This window comes from Coptis chinensis, chromosome 5 (assembly GCF_015680905.1).
Source record: "Coptis chinensis isolate HL-2020 chromosome 5, ASM1568090v1, whole genome shotgun sequence".
NCBI classification, from domain to species: Eukaryota; Viridiplantae; Streptophyta; class Magnoliopsida; order Ranunculales; family Ranunculaceae; genus Coptis; species Coptis chinensis.
The window spans coordinates 25,388,366-25,410,833 of record NC_141460.1 but is presented as its reverse complement, the minus strand read 5'-3'; the positions used below and the strand labels follow the sequence as shown (position 1 = coordinate 25,410,833).

Sequence of the window (22,468 nt, the reverse complement as noted above, 5' to 3'; positions counted from 1 at the left end):
ATTCACTAATTCCAACTGATCTATCTCTGAAAAATCATCGGGATAAAGTCAAGCAAAACAAATAAACTTTTGCTTATCTAAAGCAACAAACGATTCACTAGGATCAAGACATGCCATACAAAGAAGTAATTCTGTGTTTGCTTCATTAAACCGGTCGTTTAACTCTTGAAGTTGCAAATCAATACAATGATAGAATAATCCAACACGATAGTAATGTAAATTGGTGTTTCCTTCTGCTCTTCGTCGAGACCTCCCTCGAGCCATATACCTCTCTTCTATATTTGGAACGACCACATCATGTTTGGCACATAGTGATGAAACTTCAGTTAGGATACTATCCCACCCATCATCTCTCATCATCTGTAAGCGTATTTATGTTATTTTAACAAGAGCCATGTCATTGACTATGTCTTGGTCTTCACACTGCAAAGCCTTTGACAAATCATTGCTAATTCCTAGTATCGCTTTCATCAAATGTAAATTGAAGATAAATTCAAAAGACTGCACTGAATCCAATAATCCGAAAGCCTCACCTCTTTGTTCCAAGCTTGAACCATCTTCCACTACATTATTAAGCACATCAACTACTGAACCATAAGTGGTTATCATGCCAAGAAGTGTATAATAGTGTGAGCCCCATCGAGTGTCACTAGATCGTTTATGACTAGTCTCTTGATTCAACCCTTTGCCACTTGAAATTTCTCCACTTTGTAATGCTGCAACAACTCTAGCTTTCATTGCATCGCGCAACATATCTCGTCGCTTACATGATGCTCTAACAGTATTTACCACATTAGAGAGAATACTAAAAAGGTTAGCGATTGACTCATGGTTCTTTGCAACTGATACAAGGGCTAACTAAAGATGATGGGCAAAATAATGAACATAAAATGTAGACTTATTCTCCTTCATTACAAGTGCTTTTAGTCCATTCAAATCATTTTGCATATTGATGGCCCCATCATACCCTTGTCCACGCAGTCTAGATATGCTCAACCCATGCTTGGAGAATAATTCATCGATTGGCTTCTTAAGTGTTATTGCACTAGTTTCCTTAACATGCACAACTCCAAAAAATCTTTCAATCACGCAACCTTTCTTGTTGACATAACTCAAAACAACTGCCATTTGCTCCTTAATTGATATATCACGTGCTTCATCAACTAAAATAGCAAACAATGAATTTCCATAATCTTTTAGAATAGCATTTGTAGTTTCCACAGCAGCCGAATTCACAATATCTTTTTGGATATCAGGTGAGGTCAATTTTCGATTTTTGGAAGCATTATCAAGAACTTTCTTAATGACTTCGTTATGATCTTTCAGAAACCGTATAAGTTCAAGAAAATTATCTTTATTGATCGACTCATCTGATTCATCATGGCCACGGAAAGCTAAACCTTGTCTCAAAAGAAACCTAATGCAATCAGTTATTACAGTTAGGTGTATTCGATAATCCCTTCGAACTTGGTCAGATTGTCTATGAAAAAATGTCTCGATATGCTGCTCTTGATTTAACAAAGCCTGTGCTACCTTGTAAGCAATATTATGAGTACTATTTGGTCCTCCAACATGCTTTTTTAATTTGGTTTTCCTTTCCCAATTAGTAAACCCCCTATGAGAAAAAACATCCCCACCTCCTTGTTCCCCCTTATTAGGTTTAAAGAGATAATAATATAGACAAAACGCGGCATCCTCGTGAATACTATATTCCAACCAACTAAACTCCTCATACTACTCTTTTTGAAAGTGTCGGATTCTCTTGCCTCTTGTTCTTAGAGGAAAATCATGATTAGGCTGGCAAGGACCCCTAAGCAAATATGTTCTTCTCACCGAGTCTTGATCATTAGGATGATAATCTGAAATCTTTTTCTTCAGTGCAGGGTCTCCCTGAAGACTAGACAAGTCAAGTTCTTCACGATTTTCACGTTAAACCCTCTTTGGCGTGGGTTGTTCAACACCACCATCATCAGTTTCTTGGTGACTTCGCTTTGACGAGGATCCTACTTCAACACTTGCAACATTATTTGTGTTATTAGGTGGTTGAGTAGGTTGAGCGGGCAACGACTTTGCTTCGATAAAATAATTTAACATATCTGTTTAAATAATTAAAATAAACCATTAATCAACTGAATTGAAATTGCACCAATTAAAATAAACCACCAATGATATTATGATAATCACAAAATAAAATTAAATAAAAATATGTGGTTTAATGAGTTCACAAAAAAAATACAAAAAAATTAAAAAAAATATGGCTTAGGAATCAATATAAAAAGCCAAAAAAGAATACAAGAAATTTAATAATATTAGGCTTACCTAGAAGAATTTAGGAATTATAGATAGCTAACTAGAATAATAGAGAGAAGGGAGGAAAAGTGGAGTACCTGGGTCATGGTTTTATATAACTTTTTGATAAGAAGAGAAAAAATCAAAGTGGAGTACGTCTTGGTTTTTGTTTCTTTGTTTGGTTTCGGTTTGTGTGTTGATTGTTGAGTCTAAAAGATGTCCTGTACGATTGACTTTATACTGTTGAGTCTGTTTTCTTTTTTTTGGTAAAGTTTTCGGTTATGGGTTTTTAGTTTTTGCCGAACAATAAAAAAAAAATTGTTTTGCCGAAAGTTGAGGGTGAGCTAGGGCGTACCCTGGGCCCCCCTGGCTCCGCCACTGGTGACAAGTGCTGACTGCAGAAAAAAAAAATTCATCCATAGCTACCCTGTTTAGTGGTCTCTTCCCTAAGATGTGAGAACATATCGAAAGTATGTGCATGCCACTGTTTTGGAGACAATTTCTATAAATGATTCTTCACCTATTTCTACAGAACTATCTAGCAATAATGTGTCCTACATTTTACATATACGTGAGAATGAGTGCATTTTGTTGTCAATATGAGATTAGTCATTAACTGATACCACCAAGGCGCCAATTGCTTGCAGTTTCGTATCATTGCGTTCAGTCGTTCACTTACAAGCCAACATTTACATACTAAGATGTTCCTTTTTCCAAAGCCATGTATTGTTTTCTAGCTAAAACCACTTTATATTAGGCATTAAACAAATTGAAGACCACCCAAAGACCGGTGTAAGTGGGGATCCAACCAATGACCTCTTGGTACTTACACATTTGTTTCAAGTCGGAACAACCCTATATTTTTCTTATTCCTTTTTTATTCTTTTATTTTTTTCGTGACGGTAGAGGTACAATTTAGGCATGATCTTACAATCTCGGAGAATAGGGTTTGTATAAGATGTTTGACTGAACTCAGGTTAGCATTCTGAGCTGCCTACGTATCCAGTGCTCTAATGAACTGGAATCAAGTTAGACGTAGTTCATCTTGAGTGATTGAGTTGGAGTTGGAGAGAATGTCCGCCTCCTCTTGAGAATGGAGAAGACGCCTCTTTTATAGGCGTAGATCCCCCTTTTGCACTGTCATGATGATTGTTTTTACTCCTTCCATTACGAAGTAATGATCTGTCATTAATGATGTTGTTGACTAGCTTGCAGCGGTTACATTTCCTAGGTCGTTTGGACGACCTGACCTTAGGTCGTATGCACGACTCGCTTGTAGTCTGGACACGTGGTCTGCCACGAGTGGTTGAGAGTGGAGGGTACTAACATAGCCCCCTTTCTTTATATCACTGTTTGTAGAATAGTGGTGTAAAGAAAGATAATAAAGGAGACTGCGTGTCTTACTTGGTTGAAAATGGAGATTGCTGTGAATTGAATTTTTTGTGTTTGTAGGCTGGATGTCATTTGTTGCTTAGAGCTTTGTTGGGAGTTGATGTGGTAGATCCTACTACGTAGTGCACAAATTGTAGCTTGTAATGCATAGATCGTAAATCATATGTTGTAGCTTGTAGTTCGCAGATTAGTTTTGACTGATAATTAGCCTTTGAGTGGTAATTACAGTTGAATCAAGTTTAACCCTATCAGAGGCCTTAAATTGATTTGTGGTTCGTTTGGGGGTACCGTGGATTGGATTTGACTGATAATTAGCCTTTGAGTAGTAATTACAGTTGAATCAAGCTTAACCCTGGCATTGGTGTTAAGTTGATTGTACGCCTTTTAAGGGCGTCACTATGATTGATAGCTAGCCTTTTGGGGGCATCACTATGGTTGATAGCTAGCCTTTTGGGGGCGTCACTATGGTTGATAGCTAGCCTTTTGGGGGCGTCACTATCGTTGAATCAAACTTAACCCTTTGATCGTAAATCATATGTCGTAGCTCGTAGCTCGTAGTTCGTAGATTAGTTTTGACTGATAATTAGCCTTTGAGTGGTAATTACAGTTGAATCAAGCTTAACCCTATCAGATGCCTTAAATTGATTTGTGGTTCATTTGGGGGTATTGTGGATTGGATTTGACTGATAATTAGCCTTTGAGTAGTAATTACAGTTGAATCAAGCTTAACCGTGGCGTTGGTGTTAAGTTGATTGTACGCTTTTTGGGGACATTTTTGTTGATAGTTAGCCTTTTGGGGGCGTCACTATGGTTAATAGCTAGCCTTTTGGGGGCACTATTGTTGTCGTAGATGACATTTGAGTTGGCTGATAGTAAGCCTTTTGGGGACGTTACTATGATTATAGATGCTAATTTGGTTGGCTAATAGTAAGCCTTTTGGGGGAATTATTATGATTGATCGTTAGCCTTTAGCTAGCGTGCTTATCGCTAGCCCCCAGTTCGTAGTAGAAGCAGCCCTTTGTGGGTGTTAATGTTGTTTAGCCTCAGTGAAATAACTTGTCCCAGTTCGGAGATGGCTATGGCTAGCCCCCAGCTTGATTGGCTTGCAATAAACTGCAAGGGAGTGAGCTTCTATTTTGCAATTCGAGCGACTCACTAGTTTGTAGTATATGCGAACTGTTGAGGAGGGAACTGTGTGCTTTGAATTTTTATATCTGATTCGGGAACACTTGTACTAATACAAAAAAGGGTTTTTGTGACTGTTTTAAAATGTTATTTATAACTGTTTTGTTCGAAACGGTCACAAATGGCAAATTTTGTGACTGTTTTAAAAAGTTTTTGGTGACGTGCGTTTTGAAACGGTCACAAATGGTTTTTTTTTCTAAAAAAGGCGTATATGTGCGTAGAACTTGCTCAGTGGAAAACGTGACAACTATCATTTTAGCATTTGAGCCCAGGCATAATAGTATACCCATGCCACTATTTGACACTGTTTTAAGAAAATAGTAACAAGTGTTATTCCGTATGTTGGTTTCTCCAATCCCAATTCCAACTACCCGAGCCCACGATCGACCACTTACTCAAAAAGTCAAAAATACTCGCTCACCTCTAAGTTGGCTGAAAGCCTACTAGAAACTAAAACTCTGTCAGTTAGAGCTATTTTTTTTCTTCTCTTGAATCATAGAAATACCATCATCATATTTAGATCTGGTAAGTCGTATCTTGTGTCGAATCCTTTGATTTCTTTGTAGTAAAGTAAAAATCAAATATTGAAGACATTTGGTTGGTTGGCGCAAAGTAGAATTTGAAAGTTAGGTTGTTTTTTTTTAAGGAGAAAAAGAAGAAACGGAGGATTGGGAGTTTAGATTGGAACAATGGAGAAGCTAGCAAAGACCGAGACTCCAGCCGTGGTTCAGGTTTCAATTCCTTCAATTCAATATGATTATTTGTTGTTGATTATGTTGTACTATCCCATGAACTTCACTTCGCTTTTCAATCAAAGTGAGAAAGGAAAGAAATGGTCTTGCGAGTGGTCCATGTAGCACTCTTGTCGGTCAATTCTTCTAAGCCTCTTCGCTGATGGTTTTGGGCTTGGAGTTCTATCCCGGTCTATCGTAGAAGGCCTCTGTCCCTTTTCTTTAGTGGTGTAAATGTGTTATGTAAATGAAGCCAGGGACTGGTGATTCGGGTTTTTTCACCCTCTGCCTTGAGGAAGGGAATCCCGACCTCCATCTCTATCCGTGCGAGAGTCAGAAGTAGAAAGAGGAATGTTTGACGTAAGAAAATAAAAATAAGTAGTGTAGTGAAATCTTTGTGATTGAAGTTGGCTTCTCCAGAGCTAGGAGCTAGAATCAGAACTACCTACTGACCACCCCTGTAACTTACCGAAGCAACCCCCGGTGCAGATCAGAACGCGAATTGTCGATAGTTTGTTAATTTGTTTTGGATTTCCTAGGCAGATACAAGAACTGATTTAATTAGAGGCGTTAAGGTGTCGTCTCACTTGGTCTGGTTTGTTGCAATTTTTTCTCTTCTTTTTTGTCTTTTGGTTTGTCTGCACGGATTTTAGCTTTTGAATGATTTGAATATGTGCTTTAATTCATGTTCTGTAGTAACCTCATTTTGACATTTGTGTTTGGTGTGCCATTTTTTTTTTTTTCTTTTAGTAAATAGAGTTGCACTTGTTTTAAGTTAGTTAGGTGTTTATTAATTAAATTAATGAGTACGCATTTTTTTCCTTTCTTTTGACAAATGTAGTGAATAGGACACATGTCACCATAACCCTTTCCCTATCCATGCATATCTAAGACCAACTCAGAGAAGAGAACCCTTTCTTCTCCTTCTCATTGTTCCTCATAAAATTTCAGATATGAAATATCCACGTCTAGCTACCAAATTCGTGAAAACACTTGGTCTTTGAAGATTTAAAATTTCACTTTCTCATGAGTAGTTGAAAATCCTTGGCAGAGTTTTCTTGTTTGCTATATTAGTTTGGTTCTTCACACAAGTATATGGGCGTTTTGTTGCTGGAAAGTCATCCTCTAATCTTTCTCATTCCCCATTAAAACTCTTAACAATCAATTGGAAACTCAAAATAGTTTGGTTTGAAACTTTTGTGGGGAATGGCATTTGGGAGCATTCACTCTTGAAAATTGGAGTCTTTAGTTCTTTATAGCTTGGGTTGCTCAAGGTTTAAGGTAGGTGTCTTCCTCCCCCTTTATTCCCACCATGTTAGGATCTTGCTAGAGACTTTACTCAATAATTGATTTATGTCCTAGTTGCGATAGAATTGAATTGAAGTTTGTTAAGTGCTAATTTTTGGTACAAGTTAACCCATAGTTTCACAAGCAAGGTTTATGACGCATTTTGAACTAATGCACACAGTACTTGTTTAGAATGATGTAAAGCCATTTTCATTGGTTGTAGTAGTTTAATTATGTTTTCTTATTATACATTTAGCCACAAAACTTGGACTGCAACAAGTCTTCAATTCTGAAATTGGAATACTTCAGCAAGAATTTTCGGAATTGTTGATTGGGTTAATTAGAACGTATATTGTTTTGGTCATAACTTTCTCGTTATAGCTCCATTTGTTGAACTGTTTTCACTGTTGCGTTTCAAATTTCAAGGAGAATGACTTGAATCAGGTTTGAAACTTGAATTCACAGGTGTTATATTTTGGTTTATTATTGTTGGTAGTTGTATTATTGATTGGTGAATGTCAAGACAAAGGGTCTTGACTTGTGTGGCACACTAGGTCGTAGTCCCCATGGTTTTATAATCTGTTGGAAATGAACATTAGGGTTGGATGTGGCTTTATAGTTCAGTTGTTAGGTCGCCCGTTAGTTGACAACACATAGAACTCTAATTTGGTTGGTATCGATGTTGGGTCGGCCATTAGTTGACAACACGCGGTTACTGGATAGGTTTTAATATGATTAGGGACTTACCTAGTGGTGCATTTGGTTGTTAGTTTGGTTCCTTGGAAAATGTAGGTGAATGGAGTAAAAAGTTTTCGATAAATAGAAACGGTACAAAGGATATACAATTATTGCATAGGGTTATGTGTTTTATTACTTAAGTATGGTATTGGCTTATTTACGTTCCCTTGATATTGTTATCGCAGAATTCCACTTATCCTTACTATTATATATTTCAATGCTTCGTGTCTTTGGGTATATGTAATTTATCGTATAGATTCATTTTTTTTTTTGTTTAGTTATCTTTTTTTATATCATTTCTTTTTAGCCGTGGTGGCAGTTTAGGGGCAGTGTTAGCCACCTCCAGAGCATTGTTGTTTGCTCACCCCATCAGATCAATTATTTTTTTTCAGATCCATATTTAGATGCTAGTTTCGAGCATTATCCTAATACGCAACCTGAGGACCCTCCACTAGACGAGTCAGTTGCAGACTTGGACTACTTTACTTGATTGGTTGTATCGGTTTAGCGTGATTACACTTTAAGTGTAGATCTTGTGTTCTTGTACATCTCTTGTAACTAATCGGGACTAATGTAGTATTCCATTTTTTTTTGTGCTTGTATATTTTGTGTAACTTGTAATTTTGGACCAAAGCCGTTTACAAGTTTTTTTGCATACTAAAACTTCTTAACTTTTGTGAATGACATCTCTGGATGCCAATGATGTTTAGTCGTTTTACATATTTATTTTTATTAAAAAGAAAAGGCTTCCAAAATTGTTTTTTATTTCATACATTGTATCACAACTTGTGAGATTTGTAGCTGGCGTTTTTATGAGGACTCGTGCTATTGAGTCACCAGGTGCATCCCATGAGCAGTGTGCTCCAAAGTAGGATGTCACATGTTCCTCCAGATAATTTTAATTGATGTTCCTTAAGATGATTTTTATTCAAGATTAAGTTTATATTCGTGAATGGAAAATCTTACATTCCATATTGGAACAATGAGTATGTTTGTATAAGCTAATGTTAGTGCGAGCCCTGTACTGGTGCTACTTAAGCAAGAGTTGTATCTTTTCTTTCTTTACATTTCCTTTCGGATGTGAGCACCTTGATGTTAATTGGTCATTATTTGTTTGTACTGTTAGCGGATAGTATGGTTGATACAATGTTATTCTCTATGCATTTATATCCTTTGGCTTTTGAAAATTCAACTTTTTAATCTCCATATATTATTTTTGTGTTTAATTGAATTGCTAATAGAAAACTTAATAGAGAAGGGAATTATTCTAATAGTTTTTCGTAATATGTTCAAGGGGATAAGGCTTCAAAGTGGAAGTTGGTAGTCTATCACATTGCTTGCATTGACTTATTGAAGGTTTATTTTCTAACCTTTTTCTTAGTCCCTTCGAATTGTTTGTTGTTGTTTAGTCTATATAGTGGAACTTAATTGCTCTAATCTCATAAGGTTTTGAGAAGAATTTCAAGTACATATTTGTAATTAACCTGTTGGAACGAATTATTCAATGATGTTTTTCTCTCTTTATAGTGTATTGATCAGTTCTTCTTTAGTTACAACCTGCTGGTTCTTGGTATCTTGTAATTTCAATTACTTATTTGGACTTTTAAGACTGATGGGTACTTGATTAGTGGAGTCTACTTACTGAAGTGATTTCTTATTTTTCTTTGTATACTTACTAAATTGGATGGAAGTTGGGATTTTCAGCAACAAGGCTTTCTTGATGGTTATTCAGACTTCAAATTGAGCTTTGTACATCATAGAGGAGTAAATAAAAAAGTTGTTGACACTGTTTTTCTTTTTCTTCCAGTAATTGAAATGAGAAACCCGAGCACAGATTTATATGCAATCTTTCCTTGAAAAATCGCTTGTTGAGCGTTATACTGTTTTTTGAGGAAATCAATGCCATTTACCTGCCGCCTTGTTTTGTTTCAAAGGATGGTAACTCCTTATCCTTTTATATTATTCTACAAAGCAAAAATTTCTTCTAGTCATAGTGATTAAATATTATTGCAAATATGCATGTTACTACTTGTTTATGGTCCAATTTTATCGTTCTATCCATTAAGTTCTTGTTATCTTTCAGGAGAAAAGGACAGAGTTGGGTGCTACTTGTGCAAAAAAAGTGGCAGAATATCGATTTTGGTCATCTGAGAAGAAATTCATCCAAAAGACTTCCGTTTCTTTATTTTATCAGTCTTATATATATTTTAGCACCATACAAACTAATGTTCTTTTTTTTTATTAAATTTTCAGACGAAGAAACTTTCCCTTACGAAAACCCGCACCTCTTCTGATATTAGGTCAAGTTCGAATCAAGTGTGTTCACTTCTCCAAGATAGTAGTGCTGACAACACTCAAGATGTATATCATAAACGTGTGGATATGAGGACTTGGGATTGGGATGTTAAATTTTGATTTTATGGAATACATTTTGGACTATCCAAAATTTTGGATGCCTTTTTGCAATGGATTGGAATGTTAGAATTGAAATGCTGTTTCGGATGACTAATTTCTAAAATATGTATTGATTCTTCGTTTTTTAGACAATTTATACCACGTGGTTTATTTACTAGTTTACAGCGCAGCTTAAAATTATATTTTGATTCTTTTTTTTTTAAATTTATTTATTTTTTTGTCATGGTTTTAACTGAACTGTACTCAAAACATTACCTTTTGTCATTGTTTTGATTATAATTTATTACCGTTTTACCAGGAACGTCACAAAAGACTAGTTTTATGGTGACTGTTTTTAAGTTTTTGTTACTGTTCTTTTTCGATAGGCAAGCTTCTCTTGAAAAACTATTTGTGACTGTTTTGGGAAAAAAATAAAGGACTCTCACTCCGTCACGGTTTTGGAAAAAAAAAAACAGTGACAAAAGACTTTTTAGCACTGTTTTTAACAGTAATATAAAGCCTTTTTTCTTGTAGTGTTGGATGCTTCTCGGTTTGGAATTGTTGATTTCATGATTCGAAAAAGTATTGCTTCCCCTTGATTTGTTATTTCAATTAATGATGGATATGATGACAACTTTTTGTGTGTGATATAACTCCATGGCGAGTGAGCTTTTTTATATTGATTGACATTATCAATGCGAGCTTTGCGGTGTGGTCAGTCTGGGGCGACCTGGAATATTGATGTTCATTCAAGCTTTAGTGAACTGATAACAACCTGTGTACAAGCTGAACTGACAGTGACACTACAATAGAAAGGCTCAATTGCAACGCCATCTTGTGTCGCTACAAGTATGAAAAAGCGCTGCCAATGATCAATGGCAACGCTAATGTGAGCGTCACAAAGGCGCTGCAAAAAATTGGGTCACAAAAGCTAAATTAAGACGCAACAATTGGCGTCGCAAAAGCTTGAAGGCTATTGCAACGCCTTCTCCCATTGCTATTACTTTATTAGCGTTGCTAAAGTATTTTCCCAAACTAAAATGATTTTTAAAATATTTAAACTATTTGCAGCGGTTGGCATTGCAAAAGGTTAGTTTTAGCCGCACCTGCTAGCGTTGCAAAAGGGTTACGTTTAGTTGCACCCTCTGGTGTCCCAAAAGAAGCAAAACATTAGTGGTAGGTCTTTGTCGCAAAATGTTTAAACCATTAGCTGCACCAAGGGCTTTGCCAAAGGTGTGCTTTTAGCTACCCCTGTTGGTGGTTTTAGCCGCACCAAATGTGTTGGTAATTCTTTAAACACATTTGCAACCCCTAATTCTTTTACAACGAGCTCGGCGTTGCAAATGGGTTTACTCATATATATAATAGGTATTACGCATTATTTTGAATCATTTCAATTTACATAAACCTGCCCAATACAATTTATGATTAAACTAAAAATACCGATAAGATGTATTCATTCACAATAAATTATAACAAAATATATTTCATTAATTAAGATCATCTAAAATCATTATTTGAGCATCCATACAATTAGTCTCTGCCAATAAACTGAATTACAAAATCTTCAAAGCCATCCACTAAATAAGATTAGTTCTTCAAAAAATGAGATTTTGGCCAAATTCCCAGAATCTGCCGATTTGAACAACATCCACCCAAGTTTTCTTTATCGATATACCGCCAACCAATCGGCCAATCTGGTACAAACAACAAATTGGAAAAGAAAAGAGACATTAGTAAGTATACTTATCCAAATTAAAAGAAGATTGAAGCGAAAATGCAAGTAAGCAATACATGGGAAATATTTTTACGTGGTCAAACTAGGGTCCCATCAACAACATAGAGATGCATCACGCAAAGGAAGTAAGATTATTCCTGGAACAAACCAACTCAATAGGGAAGGGAAGGCTAAAAAAAAAAAGTAAAGATCCTCCAGATTGATATTTAGTTCCAGATCCCAAGTTGACTACTACCTCTCTCCTTGCTAACTCCCTTAAGCCCGAGTATCTCTAGCAATAATATCTTTAACAAAATCAGGGCAAGACAACTACTATTGTTTCATTCCCTTCTACAAAATCAGGGCAAGATAGCTACTACTGTTTCGTTCAGGGCAAGACAAAATCAAGACAAAATCATTAGCTAGTCTGAAAAAAGAGCATCAGTACCTAATCTGGAACTAGCACCCAATGACTTGGACAAGGGATGGTACAAGGTGGTGTACAGAAAACTGAGCATATGTAGGTCTAGAAAGGCGGCCAGGCAGTCAAAATCACTGATCATTCCTTTAAAATCAATGATACTGCGTATGCCAAAATACTGCCTATGCAAGAGGACTACCCCTCTCCTTGCTAGCTCCCTTAAGCCCAAGTATCTCTAGCAATAATATCTTTAACAAAATCAGGGCAAGACAACTACTACAAGAGAGAATGCATCTGACAAAATCAGGGCAAGACAACTACTATTGTTTCGTTCCCTTCTACAAAATCAGGGCAAGACAGCTACTACTGTTTTGTTCAGGGCAAGACAAAATCAGGGCAAAATCATTAGCTAGTCTGAAAAAAGAGCATCAGTACCTAGTCTGAAACTAGCACCCAATGACTTGGACAAGGGATGGTACAAGGTTGTGTACAGAAAACTGAGCATATGCAGGTCTTGAAGGGCGGCCAGGCAGTCAAAATCACTGTTCATTCATTTAAAATCAATGATACTCCTATGCCAAAATATTGCCTATGCCAAAGGACTGCTCATATCAATGATACGTGGGCGCCTTTAAAATCAAAATCACTGAACATAGAGTCACCATCTCTCGATACTGCCTATGCCAGAGGACTGCTCACATGTATCATGTATGGAGAATTATTCTTTTATTTATGGAACCAATGACAACACACTCTTAGCTTTTCAAGAAATAACATAAAGTTGGCCATTTTGTTCGTGGCACTACTACAGAAAAGCCCATATACCACTGTTATTTACAGTGGTAAAAAGCCTTTAGCCACTGTTTTCATACCGTGGTAACAACCACCATGACAAATACTTCTAACAAAACCGTGGGGAAAAATATCTCTTATATACCACGGTTTTTAGTAAAACAGTGGTATTAGAATTTACAAACCGTGGTTAATAGCCCGAAAAGTCTGCTATATTCGATATGAACCGTGGGAAATATGATGATATATACCACGGTTGGATACAAACCGTGGGTTATATAAACTGATATATACCACGGTTGGATACAAACCGTGGGAAATAAATATATATATATACGACGGTTGGATACAAACCGTGGTTTATAGTTTTTTTTTTTTTTTAAATAAAAGCCCCTAATTATTTGATTCTAATCATATTCATTCAACCTGCAACCTGCAACCTGCCCATTTTCACCATATATATCCACACTGAATTTAAAAACACATTGCTCAAATGAACAATTCATAGTGCAACACAAACAAAAGAAATAAATTTAGACATCCAACACGAAGACATTGAATTGCTAAAAGAGTTTTGAACTTTTTTGAGTCATCAATAATGAAAGAAACATCCAAATTTACTTGTTCTATCAAAATAATAATGACCTAACTTGTTGCATCAATCAAAAAAGCAATCTATTTGTTCTATCTAAAATATAAAAAAAAAAATGGTGAGACCAAGCACCACACCTTAACTGGAATGGGTCAAAACCTAGCTAAGACTCGACGCTTGGCTCAAACACTCCATTATGCTGGATGAATCTAAGAATTTCAAGTCGAACAACATCAAGTTCCTCTTGTGTGTATGTAGCTTTGAGAGATAGATTTGTCATCTGCACGATCAAAAATCAAAAAGTATATAATAACTAAAAAAGGAAGAGTAACACAAAATATAGAATACTAGTGTATGACGAATTATACCTTATTTTCAAAAGAATTATCTGAACAAGCTTCTATTATTTCTCTCATAAACTTCATTACGTAATACCCACACTCTTTACTACCAGGTTGGTACGGGCCCTAAGTACAAACATGGAAAATATTCATAAGTATATATTTTTCCAAACACACAGTATGTATGTATAAGAATTTAATTTGTTTATATATGGTCCCAACTCTTTTTTCTATGGTTACAAAATAAATCACGCTAAATCCAGGGTTAATACGGTGCATGTCTTCGAAACTCTTAGAGGTTTATCATACCCAAACAAATTAACAAAGTGCCTACGTGTATAAATGTCGAGACAGACAATGTACTCACCAATTGTTCTCCAATATCAGCAAATCCCGTCTTCCCCGTCCTGTGGTTATATACTTTTGCTTTCGCCCATTTGTGAATTAAGTTTGCTAATTTCCTAGAAAACATGGAATTAGTTGTCTTTAGGAATAAAAACAATATATGGGTAGGAATAAAAACAATATATGGGTTTAAAGGAGAACACCGAGTAGTAGAAGTTACGCTTCATAAATGAGTGGCATGAGTAGAGAGATTTGTGAGAATCCCTCCTCCCCGCACACTCCTTCGAATGCTAATGTCATGCTGGAAGCAATCCACATATTTATTAACCATGTAACAGAGTTTCTTGACTTCAATATAAACTATAAACACCAACGGAGACGCAGTTTAAATCTAAATTTAGCAAATTGCTGCTATGATGACCAAAGCAGGACTAAAGACCTCATGAGAAAAGAAAAAAAAGCTGATAATAACTCTTGGAGCAGGAATGCAAGATGCGTAGAGTTACTAGGTGTCCACGGCACCAAAGCACAGGCTAATAAGTTGCTTGCACTCATTTAGAATACATACCTATCAGGGTTGATAGTCTTTTGGAATCCTTGGACTCTCCTGTGGCCCTGCTGCTTTGCTTTGGCCATGTTTCCATCGTAGGTATAGACAAAAGAATCACTTTCAAGTGCAACAATGTAGTCTAATGCAGCAAGCCTGTTGCGGTAATGCCTAACAGGTTCCAACTCCTCTTTTGTTGCAAGGGTGTAGTGAGAGAAGACATTTGGGGTACTCTGCGAAGAGCTCTTGTTGTGTCATGACCATAAATCTCCCGGCAACTATGTATATAGTTGTTGATGAAGGATATCCCATAGCTTTAAGAAACAAGATCTTGTCTCTCTAGGAGTTATTGGGCACCCACCTCGTAGAAGCGTCTCTCCTTGCTGTCAATATCGTTTTCCTTCCAATGCTTAACATCAGTACCTCATATGCAAGCTCCCGAGCCTCGGTGAAGTAAGATTGTGGCTCGCATCCGAAAACGCTAGCATGTCCTTCTCATATCCGGGACGTAAAACAAACTTTTAGGTTGTGCTTTACATATAAGCATAAACAATAACATTGTATTATACATATCATTGTTAGTTATGTACCTCAAATGAAGAGCAATGAATGGGTTTTATCATTCCTAAGTCTTTCTACCAATTTCTGTCCAAGATCTTCAATCTGCTTTGTGTATCTAAGTGCCTCATAATTTGCACGGCACCAAGTCTTTGAATTGATTTTGGGATCCCATTATTAGCAAGTCGAGAATGTGTGCGTAAATTTTATCACCTTGTGCCGCTTTAAAACAGGGACCATATTTCGTAATAATGAGCCTACAAACACAATTACCATGTCACAAGAGATAAACTTACAATTCAAGCATAACCATTTATGAATTGATTTGCTATAAAGCCTTACCTTTGACCAAGAAACAGGGCCTTAACGAGGCTTAATTCCACTGTACTTAGGTGGCAGAGACTCCCAATAATATCGATATCGTCTTTTAGAACTTCTATGAAGTGCTTCCAGTCGAAAATATCTTTAAAATCACTGCAAAAGACGCCAAAAGATAAGTAATCTAGTCCCTCTGTTCCACTGTGAATCTGTGCTATCACATTTCTTAGACAGTTGGACTAAACCAGAAATTCTACCTAGGATCTGTCCAAAAGGACTCATGGTCCAGAGAAGGAAGAACAAGAGTTGCATTCATGAGCTTCGCTATTGCAACCATATCACATATCTGCATTGATCAAAGAAACTATGTTAAACTCCGAAAAGGGTATACTATATACTGTTGAAATGTAGCAATATCACTACTTACTCCTGCAGTCTCGAACTTAGGCCTAATAGCTACATACAGACATTCTGTAAATGTATGGAGTCGAGTCGGAGATTTCTTACTTCTTGCCGAGGAACTGTCCCATATGATGAGCTTCCCAATGACCACATTTGTGAAGCATGACACCTTTGTATTTAGAGCTCCCCCTTGCGAATCCAGGGTTATGGCGACGTTGAATGTGGACAAATTCTTCCTCCGTCAAGTTCCTCATTTGTTGATGATCAAATCGAGTTAAAATAATTCTAATGTGCTAATTACAAAACTTATGGTAAGTCATAATATCAAAGAACCCCATCATACCTGTTTCATATCATCTTCATAATCAGTAAGATTGAAATTAATATCAGCATTAACTCCTCGGAACTTAATAGCAGCTCGATCATACACTAGACAATTCATAACCCAACCTAATTAAGTCAAAACAAAATTCAACCAAGAACAACTCAAAATTGAATAGAACTATAGAAGGCTAGTATGCAAATTTCACCTTGCACCAGCATGAGCAATATCAAATCCACCTGAAACAGAAAAAACAAAATCCAAAATCCCAAATTCATCATTAAAAAACACCATTCCTAAGATCAATTCATCACCAATCAACTTACACAATTTCCTTACCTAAACAAAAAAAACACGCCAAAATTAAAATTGTGCAACTAATTAATCACAAAACTAAAATAGACCCAATCAATTAATATAAACAATAGACTAACCAAATATGAGATTCCCATCTTCCGGTTCTCGATTAAAATGTAACCCCACGATCATCGAGAACTCCTTGGCCTCGCCCTCTCCTACTCTTCTTCACCATCGGCTTTATTTCCAACTGTTGTTGTACTCTAACCTGGTCCAACACCACATTACTAGCAAATGAAAGATCCACTGTACTTTCGGCAAAGACAAATCAAGCCCATTACTAGAAGCACAAGTCATGACAGAACAACTTCTTAGTAATTAACAAAACCACTAGTACTACTACTAGTATTAAGTATATCAAATTGAATAGTCATTACACCATCCCCATTTCTAGTAGAATATGAGTCATCAAAATGATCACATACAAAGATAACTACAATACTGGGCTTTACTTAAATTGGAGAAGAAAATTACATTTTTAGAAAACCCTATTAACATCTACCAACGATTTAAAGCAAAACCACTAAATTTACAAAGAAATCGAGAGAGGGAGACAAAACCAAATACCTGTAATCGAAATTGAGGAGAGATGAACAAAATCAATACTTGAAACCCTAGCTAGTTGAAAAAGGAGACCAATAGAAGTTGAGAATTCTTTGTTTTTGGTAACTAGTTGAAAAGTGTTCCGTTGAAAAAAGCGGGCGATTTCCCTTCTTTTTTTTTTTTTTTTATTAAGGGGAGGGGGTTTTGGTATCTTTGCTTTACCCACGGTATTAATTTTTTGGAAAACATTAGCCACCATTTTATGTAGAAACAGTGGGGTATATAAATATGAGAAAACAAATTAGGCATATTGGCTTGTACCGTGGTATATGGGGCATTGTATACCACTGTTTTAGAAGAACAGTGGGATTTGTTTGTACCAAAATTAGAAAAGATATCTTTACCGTGGTAAGTAACTATTGGCCACTTTTATTGGGTAAACAGTGGTATATACAAGTTTGCCAACCGTGGCTAATGTGCTTTTTTGTAGTAGTGTGGGCCTCTACACAATTCACTGTGTCTATGTGCATGAGGAATGCACTAAGCTGCTTGCTGGCATTCCATATTAAAAAAGATTATGTAAACAAAGTCATCCAAACAGAAAATGTACTTTGATGGCTAATCCACATAGTCATATATAAATTTTATTACAACAATGTATCTAGATAGTGGGTGGGCATGCTTAATTTGTATCATTTAACTAATATGGGACCACTGGTAATATATTTTGAAAGGGGCTCAAATTTGGTGACATGCATTGACCTCGCTATATATACAAATCTCCCCGACACAAGTAAATATGATCTCCACATTACAATTGAGGGATTAGAAATTCATGCCTCTACCACATAGTACTTAAGATTGATAACCTAAAAAAATTCTATAAATATTCATCAATTTATCCCCAGAGCCATTTTTTATTAACACTTCTACCACATACCACATAGTACCCTCGTAGTTTTTCACACCTCTACCACATACCACTCAAACAAATGAGCATGTAATTTGGCCCCTTATCCTACTGGTAAGTTCTTTCTGGTGAGTGGAAGACAGATTACGAGGTAATACAGAAAAAATTCAAGGAAAAAGGATACACGTATAGTTCTCGCAGACTAGTATAAATGCAAACACAAAACATCTCAAAAGGAGTTACTCGATCAAGCATGCAACCAATCAATTTAATACAAACAGCTCATACGTACCATGAAGAACTAGCATTGACTTGCCACATCCAAGCCTCAAATCTAGCTTGACGGACTGCCATCTCCTCTATTTGACTTCTTTGAGATATCATTTCAGTAGTGAGCTCCTCGTTATGCTTTTCAGCTTCCTCAGCCCTCCTCCTTTGCACTTCCTCCTCGTCCCTCCTCCTTTGCACTTCTTCCTTTAAATGAAGGGATGCCAGCCTTCTAGATGACTCTGGCAGGACCCCATGCCCAAGGCCATGGGAGTATCCAAACCTTACACCCAATACTATAATAAAAATTTCATCCTTAGTCTTTGGCTCAATGCCTTCTACTTTAGACTCGGCTTTAAGTTGTCGCATTCGGTCCTATAAGTTTAAATTGGGCATAAATATATCGAACTATAAGTACACCATGGTAAAGCTAGGTACATGTAAATTTACTTACATAGTTTTGTTCAACAATGAGACTAGTCCATCCCTTACTACTACTAAAGTGGGTTCGACGATAGAATTCGATCTTTCCAATAGGTTCCTGAGTCTCAGAGTCATGCTGTAAAGATTTGAAAACATATCCCTTTATAATTTACTTCAAATAATATCAAATTGCGAAAAAGCAACCCAATGTATGTAAATAAAGAAAGTTATAGATTCCTCCAAGTATCCTAGGAATGAATTTGAACCACCACAATGGTTTGTTTCGAGCTTTTGCCGATTATTTGAATTTTGCTCACTAATTTTCTGCAATAAAATGAATACAATATCAAAAGCAATGCCAACAAAAACATTAAATTGAACTCATTCAAAATCCAATAAATTAAGTACTCCCTACATCATCCAAATAGAAAGACATCCCAAGCTAAAACATAAAATTACAACGAGTATGTAGTTTTTCTTTAAGAAGTCAACACAACCCTTAAGTATAATTCAATACATAGCAGTTTCCTAATTATCACAATAAAGTATATTACCTTGAAATATTCTCTTCTAAACCAATCACAACATGCATTCCATTTTTCTTGTGCCAAGCCACTATAAGGGTGTGATCGTGTGACTCCATCATTTCTAAAACTCCTATAATGCTTGTGAAGATTACACCTAAATCCTCTTAAACGTGCCCCTAATATTAGTCCCCACAAAGATACTTCACATGTGGAAGGTGCATATCCACATCCAATTTTTCCTAACAAGAAATGTAGTTTAAAGTTACATAAAATAATTATGGTATATCATATAGCTAAAACATAAAACTCCATTACCAGAATACGGTCACGTAATGGTTTTCTCACTTTCTCTCCCACTTTACTCCAATCATGGCCAATAAGAGGACCGTGTCGACCCGCAACTAGGCCAATCTCCCTGACAAATTGAGCACTCCACTTCCCTACAGGTCTAGTATTACCTGGTTGAATTTCTATCCTCGAATTCTGACCAGTAACGTCTTTGTAGTCTATGACTTTCTGAATCACAGCCTTGCCTCTTTTCTTCTTAAATGGAGCTGTTAAATAAAAAAGTATGAGCTTCAACGACATTTTATTTGAACTAACCAACGAATTACACAAAACCATTAATTATAATCTTACCGACACTCAAACCATTCACCTCGTTAACCACAGACTGAGGTTGTGAAATAGATTGTGCCCTCGAGGGTCGATTTAGACCAGGTACCATAACTATAGAAACAGAAATAGCATGAATATGAAAGAAAGAATTCATGAATGATAAAAATCAGGTTTAATATAGTATGTAACATATCCAAAAATGAAACACATGCTAGAAAAATCAGGTTTAATATAGTATTTCTACTCAATGGAAAAACAAGATAAAATCTAAGATAAAGCTCTCCATTCAATAACAAAATGGATAATGAAGTTACTAAAAAAATATTCAATCTATGTCCCTGTCATCATCACTCGATATGACAGCTTCTTCCTCTAAACAATAATCCATTAATGTATCATCATCCTCTTCATCAGTTTCCTCATCAACAATGGTATTGTCATAAAGGCAACTTTCCACGGCAATCACGACCTCACTGGCATCAACTTCATTTGGGTCCATATCGTCTCTATTTAGTTGTATGGGTGTTATAGGTTCATTTTGGATTCCGCTGCTACTAGCTTCATGTGTTTCATCATGTTGGACATTATCCAAATCCATCCCAGTATGCTCCTCCTTTTGATATGCCTCATCGATTGCCTCCCCGCTTCAATCTCTTCTTCCCTCTCTGGAACATCAAACACATTTCTAGGCTTTGTCTTTTGCACAGCTTGCCAACTACTACCCAATTTGGCATCATCGACGTAAAAAACTTGACATGCTTGTGTGGCTAAGACAAACTGGTCATCTTTATACCACGTCTTAGAGGTAATAGTATTAGTGAAAAAACCATCCGTTTGTATCCCTATCCTTCTATTACCAACATCATACCAATCACATCTGAAAAGATAAACTCTCTTCCCCAATAGATAACTGACTTCAAAAACATCAGTCAAAATACCGTAAAAGTCAGTCTCTTTTCCTTGGTGTTCTCCTTTTACAGTAACACCACTATTTTGGGTTCGAAGATTTTTCTCTCGATCTTTGGTGTCAAACATAATCCCATTAACAATGCGACCATTATAATGTTTTACACGTGTATCAGGTCCACATGCCAATGAATACAATTCATCAGTAGCTTCAGGAGAGTTCTCATTGCGTAATATTTGTATCTATTCATAAAAATGTACACCAAATTAGTAAAACATAATTAGCATATTATTCCGGTTCATAACAATAACATTAAAATAAACAATACGAACACTTATATGTTTTTCAAACCAACTAGGAAACAACATTTCTTGTCTCTCAGGCAAGTTGCGTGAGCTTTCCATTTGAAGCTCTGTCTTGTGTTGACTACATGCATATCAAACACATAAACTTAACAACTTAAAGTGGCTTAAAATGTATAAAACATAATTGATAAGTTAAATGCAGTAGAACTTACTCTAAATAAGTTGATAACTCCTCTGTATTATTCAACACATAGTAATGAGCCTTGTCTCGATCTTTTGGTTCGAGAATGATATTTGTATAAGCTCCAAATGGTCAAACATTCTGCGTGAAAACATCAAATCCTGTCTTTTGATTCTCATTGCCACCATCATAATTTCTTTCTTCACGATTGAACCGAGTTTTAATTCCTTGAAGATACATGGAGCAAAATATGAGACATTCATTGTCAACATATTCTTCAGCAATTGAACCTTCGGGGCGAGCCTTATTTCGAACGTATTGTTTTAGCGTGTGTAGATACCTGTTTACAAATCACACATATATGATTAATGTATAATAAATATTTTAACTTTAAAATGCTAATTTTACGTTAAATGAATTGCAAGTTATATGTCTTACCTTTCAATAGGATACATCCACCTATACTGCACCGGTCTTCCAAGTATCGCCTCACGCGGCAAGTGGACAACCAAATGAACCATTACATCGAAAAATGCAGGAGGAAATATTTGCTCGTGCTTACAAAGTATAACTGCAATGTCTTTTTCCATCTTCTCAAGTACTTCCAATTTTAGCGTCTTGAAACATAACTCTTTGAAGAACAGGCCCAACTCAACCAATGCAATGGCTACATCCTTCGACAAGAAACCACGTATTACAATCGGGAGAAGTTGTTGCAAGAGCACATGACAGTCATGACTTTTCATTCCTGTTATCTTACCATCTTTAGCATTTGCACATTGAGAAATGTTAGACGCATAGCCATCAAGAAACTTCACCGACTTCAGCCACTCGCAAAAAGATTTTTTCTCTGAAGATGACAATGTGTAACATGCCGGGGGTATTACAAACTTATCACCTCTTGGGATTAGATGCAACTCTTTTCTTATACCCAATGCGGCCAAATCTAATCGAGCTTTTATTGAATCTTTTGTTTTGCTATCTAGGTTTAGCAATGTCCCCACAACATTGTCACAAATGTTCTTCTCAACATGCATAACATCAAGGTTGTGTCGTAGC

At 36.3% G+C, this 22,468-nt stretch overlaps 1 protein-coding gene, 1 long non-coding RNA gene and 1 pseudogene across 4 annotated transcripts; 1 reads left to right on the top strand and 2 right to left on the bottom strand.

The window, feature by feature from the left end:
• Positions 1-372: 372 nt before the first annotated feature.
• On the bottom strand, positions 373-2,396 carry LOC147497177 (uncharacterized). The gene is made up of 3 exons (XM_086562789.1): positions 2,388-2,396; positions 916-1,650; positions 373-858 (listed from the first exon to the last, which is right to left on the bottom strand). Exons 1-3 carry the CDS (start codon positions 2,394-2,396, stop codon positions 373-375), a joined length of 1,230 nt encoding a protein of 409 aa, XP_086418915.1.
• A 2,821-nt stretch (positions 2,397-5,217) lies between these two features.
• Positions 5,218-10,127, top strand: LOC147497176 (uncharacterized). Of its 3 annotated transcripts, none has more exons than XR_015195044.1 (5): positions 5,218-5,391; positions 5,513-5,597; positions 8,917-8,978; positions 9,430-9,560; positions 9,706-10,127. It is a non-coding gene; the product is annotated as an uncharacterized LOC147497176 (long non-coding RNA). The 3 variants fall into 3 exon arrangements; XR_015195045.1 differs by having other exon boundaries at positions 8,015-8,978; XR_015195046.1 differs by having other exon boundaries at positions 5,218-5,395.
• A 3,361-nt stretch (positions 10,128-13,488) lies between these two features.
• On the bottom strand, positions 13,489-20,125 carry LOC147497175 (uncharacterized; annotated as a pseudogene).
• Between the last annotated feature and the right edge of the window lie 2,343 nt (positions 20,126-22,468).

Excerpts from the sequence above, each read along its gene's own strand:
- LOC147497177 (XM_086562789.1), bottom strand. Across the intron at positions 859-915 it reads TGAATGGACTAAAAGCACTT|TTAGCCCTTGTATCAGTTGC; the intron begins GTAATGAAGGAG and ends CATCATCTTTAG.